General features: G+C 42.8%; 1 protein-coding gene across 3 annotated transcripts in view; it reads left to right on the forward strand.

Moving 5' to 3' along the window:
• Positions 1–20,580, forward strand: part of Fggy (FGGY carbohydrate kinase domain containing) — a 364,222-nt gene that overhangs the window by 338,114 nt on the left and 5,528 nt on the right. For all 3 annotated transcript variants that reach the window (XM_075945971.1, XM_075945973.1, XM_075945972.1), the window contains one exon: positions 20,153–20,214. In XM_075945971.1, coding sequence (XP_075802086.1) covers positions 20,153–20,214 — 62 coding nt within the window. The remainder of the gene's footprint in view (positions 1–20,152; positions 20,215–20,580) is intronic.

The following is a 20,580-nucleotide window of genomic DNA, read 5'->3' on the forward strand; positions in this document are numbered from 1 at the left end:
CTATTGGTTGGGCAATAAAACCACCAACATTCCGGTTCAGATGTTCCATTTTGAAGAAGAAACTGAGATCTGTAGAAATAAGGCAACTTAATCCAATAACCAAGGCCAAACTAAGATGAGTACAGGCCTGGAGCCTGGTGCTTTCTACATCAGTTGTTTTCTGGTGCATCAGGCACGTGTCTGTAGTATTGTAATTGGAGGGAAGCAGATTGGATCCCCTGTCTTGCGAAAGCCAAAACAAGCTCATATTCATAAACACAGCTGATACTGTTTTCTTTGTTTGTTTTGTATAAAGTGCCTGAAAGTCCAACCCAAAACTGAATTCCGTTTTTCCGATCCTAGAAGCTCTTACTGCTTTTGTTGTCTGCAATAATTTTTCTGTTTGTTGTTCATCTCCCTTGCCCTCAATTAGAGGAGTCAGCTGGTATTCTGTGTGGAATGATTCCTACGTCTCATTTATTTTTTGTCACAGCCCTGCTCTGTGACCTGTCACAGAGCAGATCAGGAAGCACTGCCTTTGAGTAGTGACACTCAGAGAACACGACAACATCCTGTGCAGAACTGGGAAAAGGTGGATACAATAACTGTCATCAAAATAGCTAACATTTTAGCTAGTACCCAATGCAAGATGCTGTTATTAATCATTTTCATACATTTTCCATTTTACCTTAACAGTTCTATGGGCATTTATATTATCTCTACTTTGAAGATGAGTCAGTTGTGGTACAAAGCAGTCAATAAACTACCCAACCCGTTCAGTTGGTCAGTAAAGATACAGTTGGCAGTCTAGAACCCAGAGTCTCAATTATCTTATAACTGACTGTGAAGAATGATTTTACACTTGGGAAATGCTAAAATATACAGCTGAGAGCCGACCTTCATAAATATGCCAGGTGCCATCCCTGAGTTTTTTGTTAATTTTCAAATCCATTTAATCATGTTTATTATTTCAAAATGCACCATTGCATTTTATATTAATTGTTGAGTATATAGATAACACAAATGCCCCCCTAACTCTCATAGCCCAGTGAAGGAAATACATACTAAGAAGACATCTATTCTATTGAGTGCTACAGGGGTGCTGGGATAACACAAAAGATATCATGAACCTACTTGAAAGGACAGACAGTGATTTTTTTCCTGGTCATGCTGTCCTTTTCCATTTCCTCACTCTGCCTGACCCCTGTTTTCTCTCTCTCCTTCTAGCTTCCCACTGTCTTTCCAATCCTTTTCTTCCATGGCCTTCTCAACTTCTGGGTTCACTTTAAACTTCGTTGCTTATCTTTTTGTTCCTAAGGTTGCTTTGGAAGGAATTAAGGCTTCGCCAGAAGGATTCTGAGGCTAGGCCAGATGTCCAAGTGCCACTGCCAGCAATATAACTCTGCCTCAGAAGAGCTGATGGTCCTAAAACTAGGAACTTTGTAGAACATGAGAGACGTATGAGTAGATAAAGGGTGTCCTTGCTAATATGGTTGTTTATCTATGCCAAAAAGAGCCACAGACCTACTGACACAGAATCCTGAGCAGCTCAGTCAGTGCTCACTACGTTCATACCATTGCATATTTAAACTTTTGTTTATTATTTAATCCTTAGCTATTTCATAAATGTATATAATACATAGTGATTCCTGTTACCTCCCACTCTTTCTAATCTCATTCCCATCCTTACATACCCTCTTTATTCCCTACGAATCTCTTTCCCACATTCCTGCTTTTGTTGTTATTTTATGTGCCACTGAGTTTGACCAGGGCCATCTCTGGGATCGTGGATGTAGATCTACTCATCCATTGGCCTGAGGACCCAGCACTAGAGGACAATGACACTCCCTCTTCTAGACTGTACTAATAATAAGTAGTTTGGAAATAAGGAGATGATCCAATGAGCCCTTCCCATATCCATGAATGATCATTGACATCTCTTGTGCAGACCCAGTATAGGTAGCTGTGAGGTCGTGATTGCAGTGGTTGTGTTCTGCCTAGAGGTTGACATGTTGTGACCCTTCTCCCTATCTTTTAGCTCTTATGTTATTCTCCACTGCTCATCTGAAATGTTCCCTGAACTTCAGAAGAGAAAATATGGATGTCTTATTTAGGGCTGTTCCCCAATTATCTCTAATTCCTAACATGTTGAACAGCCTCAGGTCTCCGCACTGGCTGCTGTTCAGTATGAAGAGAAGTATCTCTGATGAAGTGTGACAGTTGTTTTGTCTGTGGGTATAAATAAAGATGTTTAGAAGGCAGTTTGGCCAATCTGGTTAAACAGCAGTGGTGAGTCCCCTCGGGTCTATGACCGCCTCAGGCATGGATTGTTGACTGAGCTTACAGCACTAGATACAAGTTCACTCCTGTGGAGCAGGCCTCAGTATAACCAGAGAACACAAAACAATACAGGTTCTTCTCAGTCCCTTTTGTTGCCCCTGGAGTTGGAGGATAAGAAGATACCATATTTCTCAGTTGTAAAGAACAGAGAAAGCAATCTGCAACTGGCCTGGAAACTTCTTCCCCACTGGATAACTTTCAAAGTGCCAGAAGGCACAATGCAGGCTACTAGGAGAAAATGACACTGGTCTTACCCAGTTGTGAACCTTATAAATTACAAAACCAAACTGCCAGGCAAGAAGTGTCCACCTATGCATTAGGGGTTTATGTGTTCAATTCTTTGCTGATAAACATGGCTTTTTTCTTTAAAAGTATTAACTGCAAAGTAGGCAGTATAAATTTTCTGAGAGCTTTCAAGATATTTTATTTTCCCGTTGGCGTGATCTATCCTAAGAAAACTTTCATGCAGGAAGCCTTAAACAGAGCCTCTTCTGGGAAATAGTTCTACAAATGTCATCAACCTATTGAATTTGGTGATTATGAGAATGTTAATGGTGATTGTTCTCGGCCAGTATATTTGGCATAATATGAGCTGGCCTAATATATGTAACCATATTATGGACTTGAACTCAGGACCTTGCGCATGCTTAGTACTCTCCAGCTGCTCTATATCACCAATCTGTAGATAGATTTTGAATTTAAAAAGCCTATTCTAATTTGGAGGTATGTTTCGTCCTTTTAAATACACATCCATCTATAGTGAACTGAATGAGAGGATTGACATCCCAAATCAAAAAGTGGGAAAGTCCCTGACTGGTTTCACTGAAGAAAAACCATTCAGCCAGAGGTGATGGCATATGCCTGAATTTCTAGCACTTGGAAAGTAGAGGAAGCAAAATCAGGAGTTTAAAGCCATCCTTGTCTATCTACCTACCAAGTTCAATGCCAGACTGAGTTACATGAGCTTCTGATCTCAAAAAGAAGAGGCAAGCGGCACATCTCAATATGGTCAGGAAAACTTGCTATTTTTGAGGAGAACAATAGTTCGGTTCCCAGCTCTCACATCAGAGGGCTCATGATTCTAGGATTTTCCCAGGAATGAAGTAGGGATGTTAATACAGATGAAAGGACTGGGCTGTTGGGCTGTTGGAATATATGGAAGGATTGCAGGCCTAATAGCTCTGGGAGTTCTGCAGTTGCAACTCTTTCAAAACCTTAACCACAATGATGCATGGGAAGGGGATGGGCCAGGAACCTGTTAGATAAAGGCTGGCGATCGTAATGCAATGCAGAGGAGGTGTATTGTTGTGTCTGCTTCAGGTGAAATAAGCCTCAGATGCTAAAGCTTTCTCACTACCCTGCAAATGATGAGGAAATCATAGAATATGGCCAGGCTGCACCCACCCAAGACTAGTCAGCTCAGCTGACCTGAAACAGAAAAGCGACAATTCAAGCCTTTAAATCCACTTTATAGAATAAAGTTCATTTCAGTTGATGAACAAATACTATTATGACTGCTAGTGAAATTTTTAAATGTTTGACCCATGAGATAAATATTACAATTTCTGTTATTGTTACTTACCCTTCCCGATAGTGCTATTATAATTCCCCAGTATCTTTCTATAACATTATATTCTATTTCTCCATTCATAGACGCTGCCCTTCTCCATTCCTTACCTAACATTAAAGACTTTTTGAAAAGCCATATAGAAACCTACTACTGTAGAATATTCCTAATGTATGTTCGTATGTAAAAGGAGTTTAATGGAGTAACCATATAATGGGAGAGAACAGTATCCCAACAGGACATCACGTGCTACCAAATAAACCCCCAGAACTAGTAATGTGTTACAACTATTTGAGTCTTTGGTCAAAGGAGTCCCATAGACAGCCCCACCCCAACCAAACATGGCAGGTGATTACCAATGCTATTGGTTACCCTTCACAACCTAGAGGTAAAATCCTATTGCTGAACATAGAAGATAGAGAAATTAAGTCGGTGCTCAGCTGGAAATTGGGCACTGAATGTTGACTAGCATTCATACTGCTGGAAACCAGTGTACATGCTGCCAGAGGAGAAAAGCAGTCATCAGTGTTCACCAAGCTATGAACCTTGTGAGCTATAATAGCGACCTAGTGCATTTGCCTAGTTATTTTTCCACAAGTATAATAGTTGCACAAATGATATGGGAATGACCAACCACTTTTATTGGACTTAAGGGCCATTCCATGAGACACAACCCTTGCCTGACATAATGAGACTAAGAATACGTTACCAGATAGTTCATAGGCCTAAGAGGGAAACCCTATGGTATATGAACATAGCAATAAAGTGACTCCTAATAAAATATTGCTGTACCCATAGATTGTGCATCACTTAACCCTCATCTCAGAAGCTGCTTCTTGCACTAGATGATAATTAACATGAAATCCACAGCTAGACAATGTACAGAGAGCAAAAGACTTTGGAGTACTCAGACCTAAATAACGTGTCTTTATCATACCCTCCCCTCAAGGCTCAGGGATCGACGAAGAAGCAGAGGCAGAGGTAGTGGGTGAGTCTAAGGGAACAGCGCTTGCAGACACAGCAGGCCTGGTGCAGTGTGAACTCACAGAGACTGTGATAGCGTGTGCAAGGCCTGCACAGTCTTGAGCCAGACAAAATCCCAGCATGGAAAAGGAGGAAGTGGACACAAAGTTCTACCGCTGGCCCAGAATCTAAGAAGCTATTTGCAATTGGTAGCTCCTGGGGGAGGGGAATAAGTGTTCTTTAGCAGCATGATGCTGAGTATGCCAGCCACTGTCAATCATGCTCCAGGGCCTCCTGCTCAGGAGGAGCCAACAAAACACAGCCTCTATACATCTTTGTGCTTTGCTTTGGTTTTGCTTTTAAGATTTATTTATTTTGACTTTATGTGTATGTGGTATTGCCTATATGTATGGATGTATGATGGAGGAAGGTCATTGGTCAGTTAATAAAGAAACTTCTTGGCCCTGATAGGTTAGAACATAGGTGGGTGGAGTAAACAGAACAGAATGCTGGGAGGAAGAGGAAGTGAGCTCAGACGCCATGCTCCCCTCTCCTGGGCAGACGCGATGAAGCTCCGACCCAGGATGGACGTAGGCTAGAATCTTCCCGGTAAGCGCACCTTGGGGTGCTACACACATTAATAGAAATGGGCCCAGTAGCGTTTATATGAATACAGTTTGTGTGTTGTTATTTCGGGTAAAGCTAGCCGGTGGCTGGGAGCTGGGTGGCAGGAACACAGCCCGCAGCTCCCACAAGAGATGTATGTTCCCAATGACCAAGGAGGTCAGAATAGGCACGGAATCTGTGGAATTGAAGTTACAGATGCTTGTGAGCTGACATGTAGGTGCTAGGAACTGAACGTGGGTCCTCAGAAAAAGTAACCATTGTTTTTAATGGCTGAGTCACATTTTCAGTCATGTTTTGTTTTGTTTTGTTTTAAGAGAGAGAAAGGACATAAAATTGATTGGGTATGGAAGTGGCAGAGTCTGGGAGGATTTGGGGAAGGGAAAAACGTTATCAAAATATATTGGATGAAGTTCTTAAAAATTAAGTAATTTTTTTTAAAAAAAGAGCTAAAAAATTCTATCATTATTAGAAGGATTACATGAGACTAAAAATGTTCAAAGTACTGTGGCCTGTCTAAGGTCCATAGTCCATATCCAATAACGAGTAGTTAAGAATAGACTTCAGAACCTCATCTTTCAGCTGAAAGAATAAAATAAATAAGTGTTTATTGAGCACTAGCTATAATGAGTATTTAGTAGAATACTAACTGCCACCACTACTGCTGCTGTTATTATTGACGTAACCATACTTTCTATTATAGGTCACTGCAGTACTTTATGCCTCCTCAGCAATGCCGTCGAGATCATTTCATTGCTAGTAAACAATAGTGACTAATTGAGCTCCTGCTTGCATTTCTAGAGTCGATGATCTTTCTGAAACTTTTAGTAAGACGCCTTAGAAATCATGTCAGAAATGAGTCAAGTTCATATAAATAGGACGAATGCTTGCTCAATTTTCATATTTAGATCCAGTCCTTTGCAGCCAGACTTTGTATTACTTCTACGCCTCATGACACTCCCCTGTGCCATGTTGACCCATGGCTAATCAAGAAATAAATTTCATGTTTCCAGGAAGACCAGTGGATGTGTGCCCTGTTAGAGTGGGGTTAGGGAAGCCTCAGAAATTGGGAGTCAAAACACACACACACAGATTGCAATATTTAGAAATAATCTAAGCCATTGCCTTCATTCTGCTGATAAGGTGATGCTAAGGAAGGGGAAAGGTCTTGCTCAAGGTCATACAGCTGGTAGTGATTTTGTTTTGTTTGTTTTGAGAAGTAATGCAAGCAATTTAACTGTACATCGACAAACCTGTCTTCCTCTTTATGTAAGTACAGTGTAGTGGTCATGGTAAAATGTGTCTTTGGTGGGGGAAAGGAAAGCTTTGAGAATTTTACAGGATCTCCAAACCATCACACAGAAGGTAGCTATGATGGGCGCAGTCTGGACATCTGCCCGCTGGGAATGAGCTCCTCAGGAAGTGGGCTCAGTGTTAACTCAAGATTTGAAGCAGTCTTGTAATGGACTAGTTTAGAAAAACCACTTGACCTCTCTTAACCTGTGCTTCCTCATTTAAATTTAGATAAAAGATCCTCACCCCAGACACAGAACTTGATGGTCACACGAAGCAAAATACAAATACACAGCTCCTTGCATTAGATATGCATTTGATCAGTTTATTCTCTCAGCTGATATTTAATGGTCAACTAAAAGTTAGTGTTTCATTAATGAAGAAAAATGCTAAGAACTCTGTACTTCTGGTTCTGGAAAGAGGAGACGTGGGGGGCTCCATGGGAGGAAGTCAATAATAAGTCAAGAAAGTAAGAATACAATGTCAGATTACACTGTGTACAGAGGAGGGTGGTGAGGATCCGAAAGTGTGATGCTATGACCCCTGCTATCCAGAAGTTGACTGACTGAGCTAAGGGTGGCCAAAGACAGTCTTGGAGACAGTATATTTGAAGATAGGGTCAGACAAAGATTCCGGGGAGAGGAACAAATTCCTGGGAAGGAAGACTGTTGGCATGGTCAATCATCAGCAAGAAAGCTAGTAAATCTAAACTGGTTCACAAGGAGGGCAATGACTGTGACACCGAGGTTTCAGACACGGACCAGACGCTTTTATGGAATCTAATCTTTTATCTCACCTGGAATCCCTGAGTGTTCGTTGCAGGTTTTAAGAGGCGAAGAGATTGTGATATGTTATATATGTGTTGGTGGAGGAGGGTGGTCCTTTGTTCTGGCCGCCTGGCTAGCTTACACCTGAAATAACCACACAGAAACTGTATTAATTAAAACACTGCTTGGCCATTAGCTCTAGCCTCCTATTGGCTAACTCTCACATCTTGATTTAACCCATTTCTATTAATCTGTGTTCACCACGAGGTCGTGGCTTATCGGGAAAGATATAGCATGTCCGACCTGGCATCTCCATGGCTGCTCTCTCTCTCTCTCTCTCTCTCTCTCTCTCTCTCTCTCTCTCTCTCTCTCTCTCTCTCTCTCTCTCTCTCTCTCTGCTTTCTTCCTCCCAGAATTCAGTTCTGTCTTCTCCGCCTACCCAAGTTCTGCCCTATCAGGCCAAGCAGTTTCTTTATTGATTAACCAATGAAAGCAACACATAAACAGAAGGACCGCCTACACCATATATACTCATTGTCTTTGGTTCCTAATGCATACCGAAACCTTTTGGCATGATTAAAAGGCCAGAACTTTCAGCCTTTCCACTGATTTCCCAAGATGAAGAATAAGGGTCTCACTAATGTTCCCATCTAACAAAGTACCAGATAATGGGATTCACATAGGTCCTGGATTAATGACCACATGCAAGTTATGACTGGTGTCCAGAAGGAGCATGGACCCTCACTGTACCCCTTTCTTTCTGCTTTTCCTTCTGCATAGGATTTGTGGCCTTTATAAAAAATTAGTAATAGTAAGTAAACTTTTTCCTGAGTTTTGTGTATCCCATTCTAGCAAGTTGGGGGCCCCCAATTTAAAGTTAGTCAGAAGTATAGAGAAACTTGGAGCTTACAACTAAAGTTAGGGTATCCTTGTGTGTCTGAGCCTTTACAGAGTCAAGTATGAGCCTGACTCTGGGTAGTTAATGCCAGAATTTAATTGTGTAACATGTGCTAATGTCCACAGAATTAGAAAATTAATTAGTAAGAGGGCAGAGTGGATCTACACGTTTAGTGTCAGAAGTGTCATGGGTAAAAACAACCCAGAGACAGAATCTAATTTACCTCATTGTATTCAGTCAGCACATGTTGAGGGATTGTAGATTCCAGCCAAGCACAGGTTTTAGTGCAGTAAACGAATCAAACACCAGATCTGGACTGTAAGTTGTTCACCCTGGCAGAATAACAACATATGTAAGAGTGTGATGTGCCTCATATCGCTCACACCACTACCGGCAATGCTATGAGAGGTGTGTGGTTAGCAACCTTTGCAGATGAGAAAACACTCATGAAGAAAGCGTGGTGTTTTCCTGATCACCATCGCAGAGCGAGTTCATAGAAAAGTCTCTTTGTGACTATGGAAGGCCATTACAGTGATCCCCATGGCAAGTTTTTCCTCTTTCCAACTGACCACGCCCACTGTACAGAGTCGGATGTGAAACCAATAGACCAATTAAGAATGGTGGTCAGCTATAAAAAAGAAAAGAAAAGAAACTGTACCAATTTATCTCAACTGCCAAATGTGCATTTGCACCTTTCTGGACCCGGATTTTAACCCACAAACCTATGAACACCTCATTTTCGATAAAGGAGCTAAAAGTATATAATGGAAGAAAGAAAGCATCTTTAACAAATGGTGCTGGCACAACTGGATATCAAACTGTAGAAGAATGAAAATAGACCCATATCTATCACCATGCACAAAACTCAAGTCCAAATGGATCAAAGACTTCAATATCAATCTGAACACACTGAACCTGATAGAAGAGAAAGTGGGAAGTACCCTACAACAGATGGGCACAGGAAATCGCTTCCTAGGTATAACCCCAGCAGCACAGACATTAAGGGCAACATTGAATAAATGGGACCTACAGAAACTGAGAAGCTTCTGTAAAGCAAAGGACACTGTCACTAAGACAAAAAGGCAACCCACTGACTGGGAGAAGATCTTCACCAACCCCGCAACTGACAAAGGTCTGATCTCCAAAATATATAAAGAACTCAAGAAACTAGACTTTAAAATGCTAATTAGCCCAATTATAAAATGGGGCACTGATCTGAACAGAGAATTCTCAACAGAAGAAGTTCAAATGGCCAAAAGACACTTAAGGTCATACTCAACCTCCTTAGCAATCAGGGAAATGCAAATCAAAACAACTTTGAGATATCATCTTACACCTGTCAGAATGGCTAAAATCAAAAACACCAATGACAGCCTTTGCTGGAGAGGTTGTGGAGGAATGGGTACCCTCATCCATTGCTGGTGGGAATGCAAACTTGTGCAACCATTTTGGAAATCAGTGTGGTGGTTTCTCAGGAAATTCGGGATCAACCTACCCCTGGACCCAGCAATGCCACTCTTGGGAATATACCCAAGAGGTGCCCGATCATATGACAAGGGCATTTGTTCAACTATGTTCATAGCAGCATTATTTGTAATAGCCAGAACCTGGAAACAACCTAGATGTCCTTCAATGGAAGAATGGATGAAGAAAGTGTGGAATATATACACATTAGAGTACTCAGCGGTAAAAAAAAAAAAAACAATGACTTCTCGAATTTTGCATGCAAATGGATGGAAATAGAAAACACTATCCTGAGTGAGGTAACCCAGACCCAAAAAGATGAACATGGGATATACTCACTCATAATTGGTTTCTAGCCATAAATAAAGGACATTGAGTCTATAATTTGATATCCTAAAGAAGCTAAATAAGAAGGTGAACCCAAAGAAAAACATATAGCTATCCTCCTGGTTATGGGAAGTAGACAAGATTGCCGGGCAAAAAAATTGGGATCTTAGGGGTGGGATGGGAGGAGGGTAAGGGGAGATGGGGAGAGAAAAGTGAAAATGGGAGGATGGGGGGAATTTGGGGAAACGGGATGATTGGGATAAAGGAAGGTTGGATAGGGGAGCGGGGAAGCACATATCTTAATTAAGGGAGCCATCTTAGGGTTGGCAAGAGACTTGGTCCTAGAGGGGCTCCCAGGAGCCCAGGGTGATGTCCCCAGTTAGTTACTGGGGCAGCTGAGGATAGGGAACCTGAAATGACCCTATCCTAAAGCCGAACTGATGAATATCTTGCATATCACCATAGAACCTTCATCTGGTGATGGATGGAGATAGTGACAGAGACCCACACTGGAGCACCAGACTGAACTCCCAATGTCCCAATGAGGAGCAGAAGGAGGGAGAACATGAGCAAAGAAGTCAGGACCACGAGGGGTGCACCCACCCACGGAGACAGTGGGGCTGATCTATTGGGAGCTCACCAAGGCCAGCTGGACTGTGACTGAAAAAGCATGGGATAAAACCGGACTCTCTGAATATGGCGGACAATGAGGGCTGCTGAGAAGCCAAGGACAATGGCACTGGGTTTTGATCCTACTTCATGTTCTGACTTTGTGGGAGCCTAGCCAGTTTGGATGTTCACCTTCCTAGAACAGGATGGAGGGGGGAGGACTTTGGACTTTCCCCAGGGCAGGGAACCCTGACTGCTCTTCAGACTGGAGAGGGAGGGGAAGAGGAGTGGGGGGAGGAGGAGAGGAGTCGGAGGAGGGGGAGGGAAGTGGGAGGCTGGGAGGAGGCAGAAATTTTTTTTTCAATTAAAAAAATAATAAAAAAACAGTCATTTGGTGTTGCTCTTAAAATAAGGCAAGTTTATATGGTGTCAACCCATACTGTAAAGAAAACAATTACATTTTATCAATTGACATGCTTCTCAAGTGAAAGCTTATCAGAGCTTCGGTATGCATGAATATGAGCATTAAGGAGTCTCAGAAGGCTAGGTTTCCCTTCACCCCGTGTGCACTTTCAGACACACAGCTGCCCCTTCCCTCTGACACACCTTTCCCTTTTGGAGAATTGCCTGTGAGCATGCTCATCTCCAGGACTCTCCACAAGCACTCACTGGTTCCAAACTTCTCAGCTCCTTGGGGATGCGCCTTCATCACCCCAACCTGAAAACAGTGCGTTCTTCTGTTGGAGTTCAAATGGCATCTCTGGGGCAGTTTCTCAATCTGTTTTTCAAAGCTATTTCTTCCCTAAACTAAGAATGATTATCTCCAAAATGGAACAGCATTTCCTATGCATGTACAGTATTTAAAAAGTTAAATACAAAATGCTTGTCTTGGTATGTTTTCTTCAATTTCCAAATTTGTCTGCGTATCTGTGACTTTTCTCATTTTTCACTTCAGCCTCATTGTTGAGAGACAAACCACATCAGCAACTTCTTAACTGTATTCTGTTATTCTTTACTTTAAAATTTCACTTATTTTTATTGTTTGTGTGTATGTGAAGTGTGTCTGGGTCCAAATCCCTTGGTCAGAGTTGGGGTTGAGTAGCCAATATTCAACAAGCTGCGAGTAGCTGTTATGACTTCTGTTCTGTAGATGGGAAAATGAGTTTGTATTCACATATCTAGTAAACAGCAAAATCAGGTTCTGACCTAAGGTCATTTGCTCCTAATAATGCAGCATTATTCTACTGTGTATTTCCTATAGAATTAGACATGTCCCATGACTTCACTCTTTTAGGTCCAAAAGAAAAGTGTGACAGAGGTGTATTTTACTTAGGCTTGTCAAGGTTTTGTTTCAATTTATTGGCACTTTTAAAATTGAAAAAGAAGATGTAAATATATGACAAATTTAATATATAGTCTTTTTGTTTTTACAATTTGAAAATTAAGACGTTGTAACTGACATATACATGCTAAACATGCAGTTTGTGTGTTTTTAAAAGCTGTGAACCCCCGTGTAATTAAACAGCATAAGTGTGTGTGTGTGTGTGACAGATGTGTGTTCAGAATGGTGAGCAGCATGCCGGTCTTCGCATCATGGAGATTGGTGAAGACATTTCCCACTGTCTCCTCTCTTCCTGCTTCTCAGCTGACATTTTCGTTGTCAATGCCTTGGGTAAGAGAGTGCCAGCTGCAAGTCAAGAGTGTCCCATGCCAAAAGTAAACAACAGTAACATAAATAAAAGAACAATTAGCCATTTCTTAATACTTGGTAGAGGAAAATCATGTTGCTAAATTTTCTGTTTTTCTATAAAGGGGTCATGTGCCCCAGCCCACACATTAGCACATGAGCTTGTGGTTCCCATAAAATGAGTCAGAGTTTCTCAAGAAGGCAGATTCATCAATTTCAGAACTATGTGCCAGCATCTGTAAAGAAAAGTACAATCCCTGTATTAAAGTTTGTCACACACACATACACACACATAACACATGCACACTAAAATGGATCACACAATTAACATAAGTAGAAGTGGGATTTGAACTCAAGACTAGAGAACTCAAAAATCACGTGTTGTTCTTTACAGAGAGGATGGTAGCTCTGTGGAAAGAGGATGGAGCCCAGCAATAACCTGGAGTTGGAACTGAGCTTGCTTCCTGGGCTTTACTACAAACTGGCTGTGTGTCATTGTGCATATTATTCATTTTCCTTTGCTCCCCCCCACTCCATTCAGTTCTGTCATTCAAAAGAATGGGAGCAGGTGAAAATATCTATAGAAGAACATTTCACGAAGTACAAGGTTATGTGTGTGAAGTGGGTGGTGTGGTCCCCAACCCATAGTAAGCACCCGGGAAAGGGGGCCTTGGAGTTGGCAGCTGAGGCTGTGCATACCAGATTTTTGAATCAATCATGAGAAATATGCACATGTATCTCAGTGTGTGAACATCTGTGTGAAAGTGTAGTATTGTGCTTTTGGATTGTTTTATGAAACAAAATATAGTTGAAACAAAGATGTTTTGAAATATGTGTGCCTATGCAATGTCTAAAGGTCTGCTTTCTATGGCTAATGTATTTTTAAATAATGTTTAAGCATTTTTAATGAATTTTTTGCTTGTTGGAACTAAAGCTCCCCATACAGCCTAGGCTGGACTTAACATTTTGATTCTCCTGCCTCAAATTCCTGACTGCTGGAATAACAAACATGCTCCACCATACACAGATACATTTTTTTATGAATTTTTAAAATGTGTATATGTGTATGTGGCATGCATGCATATGTTTTCATGTTTGGATTGTGGGCTTGCACATGTATGTGCATGTATGGAAACCTAAGGTTGACATCAGGAGTCTTTCTTGACCCCTCTTCATCATGTTCATTGAGGCAGGGTCTCTCAATTGAGCCAGAGAGTACCCACTTGCCCCAGGGATCCCTATGACTGTTTCCCATGGGCTGCCACATTCACCTGGCAGATACATAGATAATTGATGAATCCAAACTTTGCTTCTCATCCAGGCAAGCACCATGCAGCTGGCTCTTGGTGCTGGAGGAAGCCTGCTTGCAGCCTATATGGCTCTTCGACCTGTCGCTGAGTTGTTGCTTCTAATGCAGTCTATATATTCAGTACAGGAAAACCTGAATTTGTTTAGAGTGAAAATCAACAGATGGCCCTTGCGGTACTTTTCTCCAAAATCCTTTTGGACCACCTGGTACTTTCTGAGTGTGGGTGTGCCTCTCAGCAAACACTGGCTTTGATGACCTTACAATGTCTATTGTGATAAGCATCAACTTTTCATTCACAGCAATAACCAACCAGTGATGGGTGCTGGGATTGTGTTCAGCCATAGCCCTGCTTCATGGAGGCTAGTTTTCATCAAAACCAGGTCATGATTTATTCTGTTTTATATAATGTAATTCTAGACAGGTCGAGGCTCTGTCTGCTGCTCCATGATCGAAATCTTGCCTTATCTGGCAGTCTTCCCCAAGTTGTAAGGCCATGGTTCTCAAAAGTAGAGGATGGAGAACTCTCCTAGTCCCCTAGTTGTGAGCCTCAGTATGTGCTGTGTTGAGTAACTCCTTCCTGGGGCCTCACTTCCGACAGCCCACCCAACGGTGCTCTACAGCTAACCCAGAGCACATGACAGCCAAGTGTTTCCTCTGCCCACCCAGAGGCCTGGCCACTGCCAGTCCTGCCTCCAGAGAAGCGGGAGCAGAGTGCTGACTGGTATCTCAGCCTTGACACACCAGGGAAGGGTCAAGTCCATGAATGAGGCCTTTCATGGCTGGCTACAGGGACCCCATTTTTTTCCTACAGAAGCCCTGCACTTGCTTTCAGAAGTGACAATCAAATGTGAACTTTCATGGTTTATTTATAGCTCTGCCTTAGCGAGATAGAGAAAAGAAGTGATTAAAATGCTATTTTATAAAATATTTTGTTTTTAAAAAGCCTTCATTGTGTGGGCAAAAAGGAAAAAGAAAAGCCACTCTATCCATTGTGCTGTCTAGACTCCCAAACAAAGAGGATAGCGTGCTGCAAGTCGAGATTGTCCGGCCCCTGCATGCTGACAGAAAGTATGAATTTAGAGCCCAACTTCAACTAAGTCCTTTGGAACAGAAATATATTGTGGGGGTGACTATATTTAGCATGTGTCAGCATTTCCATAATGAATTCATATTGTCGTACTGTAGTGATTCCCATATTTACCGCAGGCAGAAGATTCATGCGGTTTCACTTTTGTGGTAATTATCTGGAGAAATTGGGACTCTCAGCAGCGCTGTTTGTGATGACAGCCCGGCTGCTCTGGCCGTCTCCAGACTGTGTCTGGTCCCCATAATGCAGCCGGCCTTCCAGGAGATGAAGGTGAGCCTGAGCCATGTTGACTACCTGTGTGCAACCATAACTTACAGCGTGTAATGCAGAACGTTGTGCTTTCCCTACAACGGTAAGACCAATAGAGGCCACAGTGGAAAAATTCTGATTAGAATCCATTCTCCTGAACTCGTTAATAATTTAATGTATTTTCATCTATCAAGTTCGCATATGTAATTTGTATTTAGCAAGTTATGTGAAACAAAAACTTGTGTAGAAGACTTCACACAATTCTTTCTTTTCCTTCCTTCTTTTCTTCCTTCTTTCTTCCTTCCTCTAAGACAAGTTCTCTCCCATGTTGGGTTGGCTTCAAATTCCTGGACATGAGCAATCTGTACTCCTTACACCCCCTTACCCCAGCCCCCACCTCCCCAAGCAGTGGGCATTCCATGGCAACCCTTCAATTCACAAAATTCTCGAGACAGAGAAAACCAGCTTTAGTCTTCACTCTTACTGCCCCTTCCCATTGTGGAGGGAGCTCATTTTCCTGCCCTGCCTAAGAATTATGATCGTTACCTAAGTACAAAGTGACAATGGTGATGCTAGTCTTGTGAACCTTGAGGTTGGGGTATCCAGCCAAAATTCAGCAACTCGGATCAAGGAATAGGTTATCAGGAAATGTGAACCACTCCTCAGTTTCTGCAGCTGGGGCGTGGCACACGTAACAGGGTTTGCTATTCTTCAATCGTTTCTTTTCCATTGTTTCTCCTCCTCTTGTGAGGCGACGGAGGGCACAGAGAGCACTGTCCTAAATAAGAATCAGGCTCCTGAAGTGTAGGTGCCTAGTTCTTGATGTCATATGACTCTATTGTGGCTGTTTCTGGCGACCCATAAGGTGCTGCTGTAGATGTTTCTAAAGACCCACAAGGCTCTGTTGTGGGTATGTCTGGAGACCCATAGGTGCTGCTGTGGGTATGTCTGGCGACCCATAGGTGCTGCTGTGGATGTTTCTAAGACCCATAAGTGCTGGTGGGCCTGACTTGGGCAGGGGAGGCCTCCTTCATATCTTTATCTGGAAGGAACCCTGATTGCAGTAAACTAGCCTTCTCTGAGAAGCCCATCTGTTTGACCTGTGGGGGTGAAAGGCATAGAGACTCTTCATGGGTTCTTAGCCCCTCTTTACATGAACTCTCCAAGGTGGGCTATTTCCAGCTCACTCTGGTATCATTTCTGTCATCTTAGGCCTCAGCAGAAGCTTCTGTTTTAACAGTTTGTCCCACATAATTATCCCTAACTTCACTCTGCCGGCGTTCCTGCATGCATGTGATATCCCAGATGCTGAGTTTGGCAGTGAGAACCACTTTAACAGTTCCTTCCTGAAGGAACTCACGGACTAATTGGGAGACTGATATGTTTGAAAAAAAAAAAAAAGCCTGGCACCGTGTCTCAAGTACGAGTTGCCCTGTAGCAGATAACTCAGTCCAGGGGCCATGCAGGCAGCAGGGATGAGTCTGCAAAATTCTCAGTGGGCTGGGTACCTAACCTACGTTTTAAGCAGGCCCTTTCTTAAAAAACAAAATAGCCCCTTTTAAAACCCTTCAAATCTCTACTGTGAATACTGGCTTCTCAGGAACTTATTTTGAAAACAAGCAGAAGTAATGGGAAGAAAAGAAGAGAGAATTCCCTAGCGTGTGCCATTTGCTGCACATCTGTTGCTGTGGGAAAGAAAAGAACATAAGTCCCTTCGATAAGCTTCCTGGATCCCACCCATGAAGGCAACCCTGGAATGTTGTCTCAGGCCCCTGAAGAAGCACAGCCAACAAAGGCAGGAGGGCACACCCTGGGAGCATTTCCCAGCTTGCGGGAGGTAACAAAGGCAGCGGCTTCTCGGGGGACACAGCAGAGGGAACGGCAAAACAAAACCAGAATGAATAGCAAAGTGGGTGATGGGATTGCTAAAACCATCTCGAAAATCTATGAAGAAAAATGTCCTGACACAATCAGAGATATCCAGGGCTCTCGACACATCCCGGGGCAACACAGCAGCGTATCTGGAAGATGTGTTTGCTTGCCTGCCCTTCACGGAATGACTGCAAACCGCCACCCTTGGGTTTTTTTTTTTCTTCTTCCTAGATTCCTGGTCAATAGTTTTTCATCCATTTTTCAGATCTTTCCCTCTGTTCTTTCTGCCGCCAGGATACTTTCTAGTATAGCACATCTTAGCTCACCAACGGGCCTGCTCATCCAGGGCTGTAAGATCAGAGCACTGGTCAGAACAGCCATCCTGTCCTCGAGGAAGAATCCTAAGAGCAACTTAGCTGGCATGGAAATCCTGAGTAGTTAGTTACCTGAGCTTTAAATGGTCATTGTAATGAGCATAGCACAGCACTTACCAGACTGTCTTTTGAGCCCAGCAAACGCCTTTTCCGCTGTCTCAAACTCCTTGAGAAAAGGGTCCTTCACCTGTTTCTCTGTTGTCCTCCTGTGTTGAGTGTTGCCCTTGGCATGTCAAAGTGGCTCTCTGCGCTTTATGAATATTTTAGGTGCTAGGATTCAGCAGGCTACAGGCAAAGCCCAGGCTGTGGTATAGCTTACCTTTTGGTTAGAGCACGCCAGAAAGTCATTAACAGTGTCCCACTGAATGAATCAGTAAGTTGGCAAAGATGGATGGGGACATTTGGATATGCACTTGGGTACACAGAGGCTCACGTATACTGTACGGCAGGAAGACTTGGCAGTCCACCACCCCTGTGCCTAGTATGAATTTCACCCAGACAAAGAGCATGCCTCATCTAACCTATTTTCTGTGGCAGTGTCTAATACAAAGTCATTCATAAATCGGTAACATAAGAAGTTGTGTCTCTACTTACAGACTTCATAAGAGTGTGAGAGCTGTTCTTAAGGCAGACCTTTCCTGTGGAGCTTTTTCATGCTGTCCCACGGTTGGGTCTGTTGGATGCCAAGGTTAGAGTGGCTCTGTGCCCTCAGACTTTATTGTGGGTTAGAAGCCTTAGAAAACTGCCCAAGGAAATCTAGCCCTTCTTTTCTGTGCAGACACAAAAAGCTTTGCTTTCTGGGTTGTATGTCCTAGAGACCTCAACGCACAGTTATATATGAGGCCCAGGATTGGTGGTTACTAGATGCGACCTTAACTATCCATTGGTTTTTATTCTTAGTGCCAGAGAATAGCAAGTCTCTGCGAGAAAGCATGTTTAACTGAGTACCTTGGGGGTAGTGAATTCTAGCATTCCTGCCTATCACAAGCCTGCCTTGAGTCTTTTGGTTTGGTTTGGTTGTTTTTTGAGATTATACTAGAATTACAACATTTCCCCCTTTCTTTTCCTTCCTCAAACCCTCCCATCAACCCTTCCCCATTCTCCTTCAGATTCATTGCCATCTTTTTCATGAGTTGCTATTGCATGCATATATGTACGTACATACATATTACTGAGTATAACCTGTTGAGTCTATATAAGGTTAGGTGTATGTATATTTCCAGGGCTGACAGTTTGGCACTGTGGAAGATCCCATGTCTCCACCCTCAGCTGCCTGTAGTTTTTGCATAGAGTCGAGACCTCATGATCTTTTCCGGGTCCAGTTTGGCATGTTCATTGGAGTCATCCTCTCTCAGTTCTCATCTGGGCACTCACAGTGGTGAGACTTTAAGGGTATATTTCTGGTGTTCCTAGGAGACACAACCGTACAAGAAACACCCCCGGACATCTCCCTTCCCCGCCTCTCTCCATGTGCTCCCTGAGCTTTAGGTGGAGGAATGTTTTGTAGTTGTATCCACTGGGACTGGGCTCTACGACCCTGCATTTTGATTGGTTATAGTTTTCGGTAGTGATCTCTGTCTGTTGCAAAGATTAGGTCCTTAATGAGGGATGAGGACCATGCTTCCTTGTGGGACTAAGGATGCATGTTTATAGCTTGTTGTTAGGGTTATGCCGGTTTAAAAAATTGGTTGTAGAGTCTCCTCCAACAACCACGACTTCAATAGCCCCGAGGAGTTAACTAGATTTCTTGTACCAGTCACGGTTTCCCTCTGGTTGAGAAGGCCTTAAGTCCATTCAGAGAGCTGTTGGTTACCTCCAAAATATGTGTGCTACTGCCCTACCTTTATGGCTATCATGTCATGCTGGCTGTTGATGCGATTCATAAACTTCCTAGCTGGGTAGGATTGTCCTTTGAAGCTTACCCGGTGTCCTCTAGTCTGTTCCAGCTCGCATGTCCCTGGGCCTTGTATCGAAAGGGTGTGGCATGTTCAGCAGTGAGGACTTACCTTCTGCCTCTGGGTGGTAACCAAGGGCAACAACAATGAGCTGGGTTGGGAGTTCCTTGGGCAGACCTGACCAAGAACTCAAATGAGAGTTTCTATGTCTGGTATTGGGGTTTTTTTGGTTTTTTTGTTTGTTTGTTGTTAGGTGGTCTTCGGGTCTTGGAGGGAGCACCATCAGTCCAGACAATTAAAGTTCATTAAAACTACATATGTGTATTTATACGTGAGCTACAGTATCTTCTTTTTAGGTAAATATTTAAGGCATGATTCCTTGTGGTCCTTTCAGACACCTTCCTTGTGGTTCTACTCATTTCCCTCTCCTTCTGTATTTACCTCCCTCCCCCAATAAGCAACTTCCCATTTCCTCCTCAGATCACTTGTATCCTGCTATTCCCCTCCCCCTCCCCTTCTTCTGTATTAGCTCTCTTAAGAGCCCCCCTTTCCCATTTCTCTGATCAGATTACTTATATCCTGTTATTCCCCTCTCTGTTGCTCTTAACTCCCTTATCCTGGCAATATCCTGGCAACCCTGTTTCTGTTTTACTTTCCTGGTTTCTGGAGTTATTACAGGCTGCGTACGCACATTGGAAGATTCAAAGCTAGAAGCCTCCAGTGAGAGAGAACTTGGGACATTTGTCTTTCTGGCTCTTAGTTACCCCACTCAACATGATCTTTTTTATTTCCATCCATTTGCCTGCAAAGTTCATCTCTCCTCAACATTCTTTTTTTCCATTTACCAGGAGGCAATGGCAAGAATGAGCAAAGTGGGAAAAGTTGTGTTCCCGAGACATGAGGATAAAAAGTAAGTTTGTATTTCTGTCTAAAATTACTAGAGAGCAAGCATGTGAGGAAGTGTAACTGTTGTGAGATGACCTTGGGTCTGGGAGGGACCTTGGATCAACCCCTGCACTCTTTTACTTAGAGGTTGAAATATATTCCTCCCAAACGAGAGAACGCTGGTTTACCAGAATCCAGAGCTAGACTGGCCAGAGCTGGGCTCACACACAAGCTTCCATACTCTCAGACCAATGTTTTCACCACAAATCACAGGAAGAAATCTGTTTTCCTCTGTTCTAAAATGTGGGAATCTTTTATATTCCCATCAAAAGACCAGGTGGTATTGCTTGGCGTTGAAGGCTAGAAATGTTCCTTGTTTGAATACAAATCA

This window comes from Microtus pennsylvanicus, chromosome 13, assembly GCF_037038515.1.
Source record: "Microtus pennsylvanicus isolate mMicPen1 chromosome 13, mMicPen1.hap1, whole genome shotgun sequence".
Lineage (NCBI taxonomy): Eukaryota > Metazoa > Chordata > Mammalia > Rodentia > Cricetidae > Microtus > Microtus pennsylvanicus.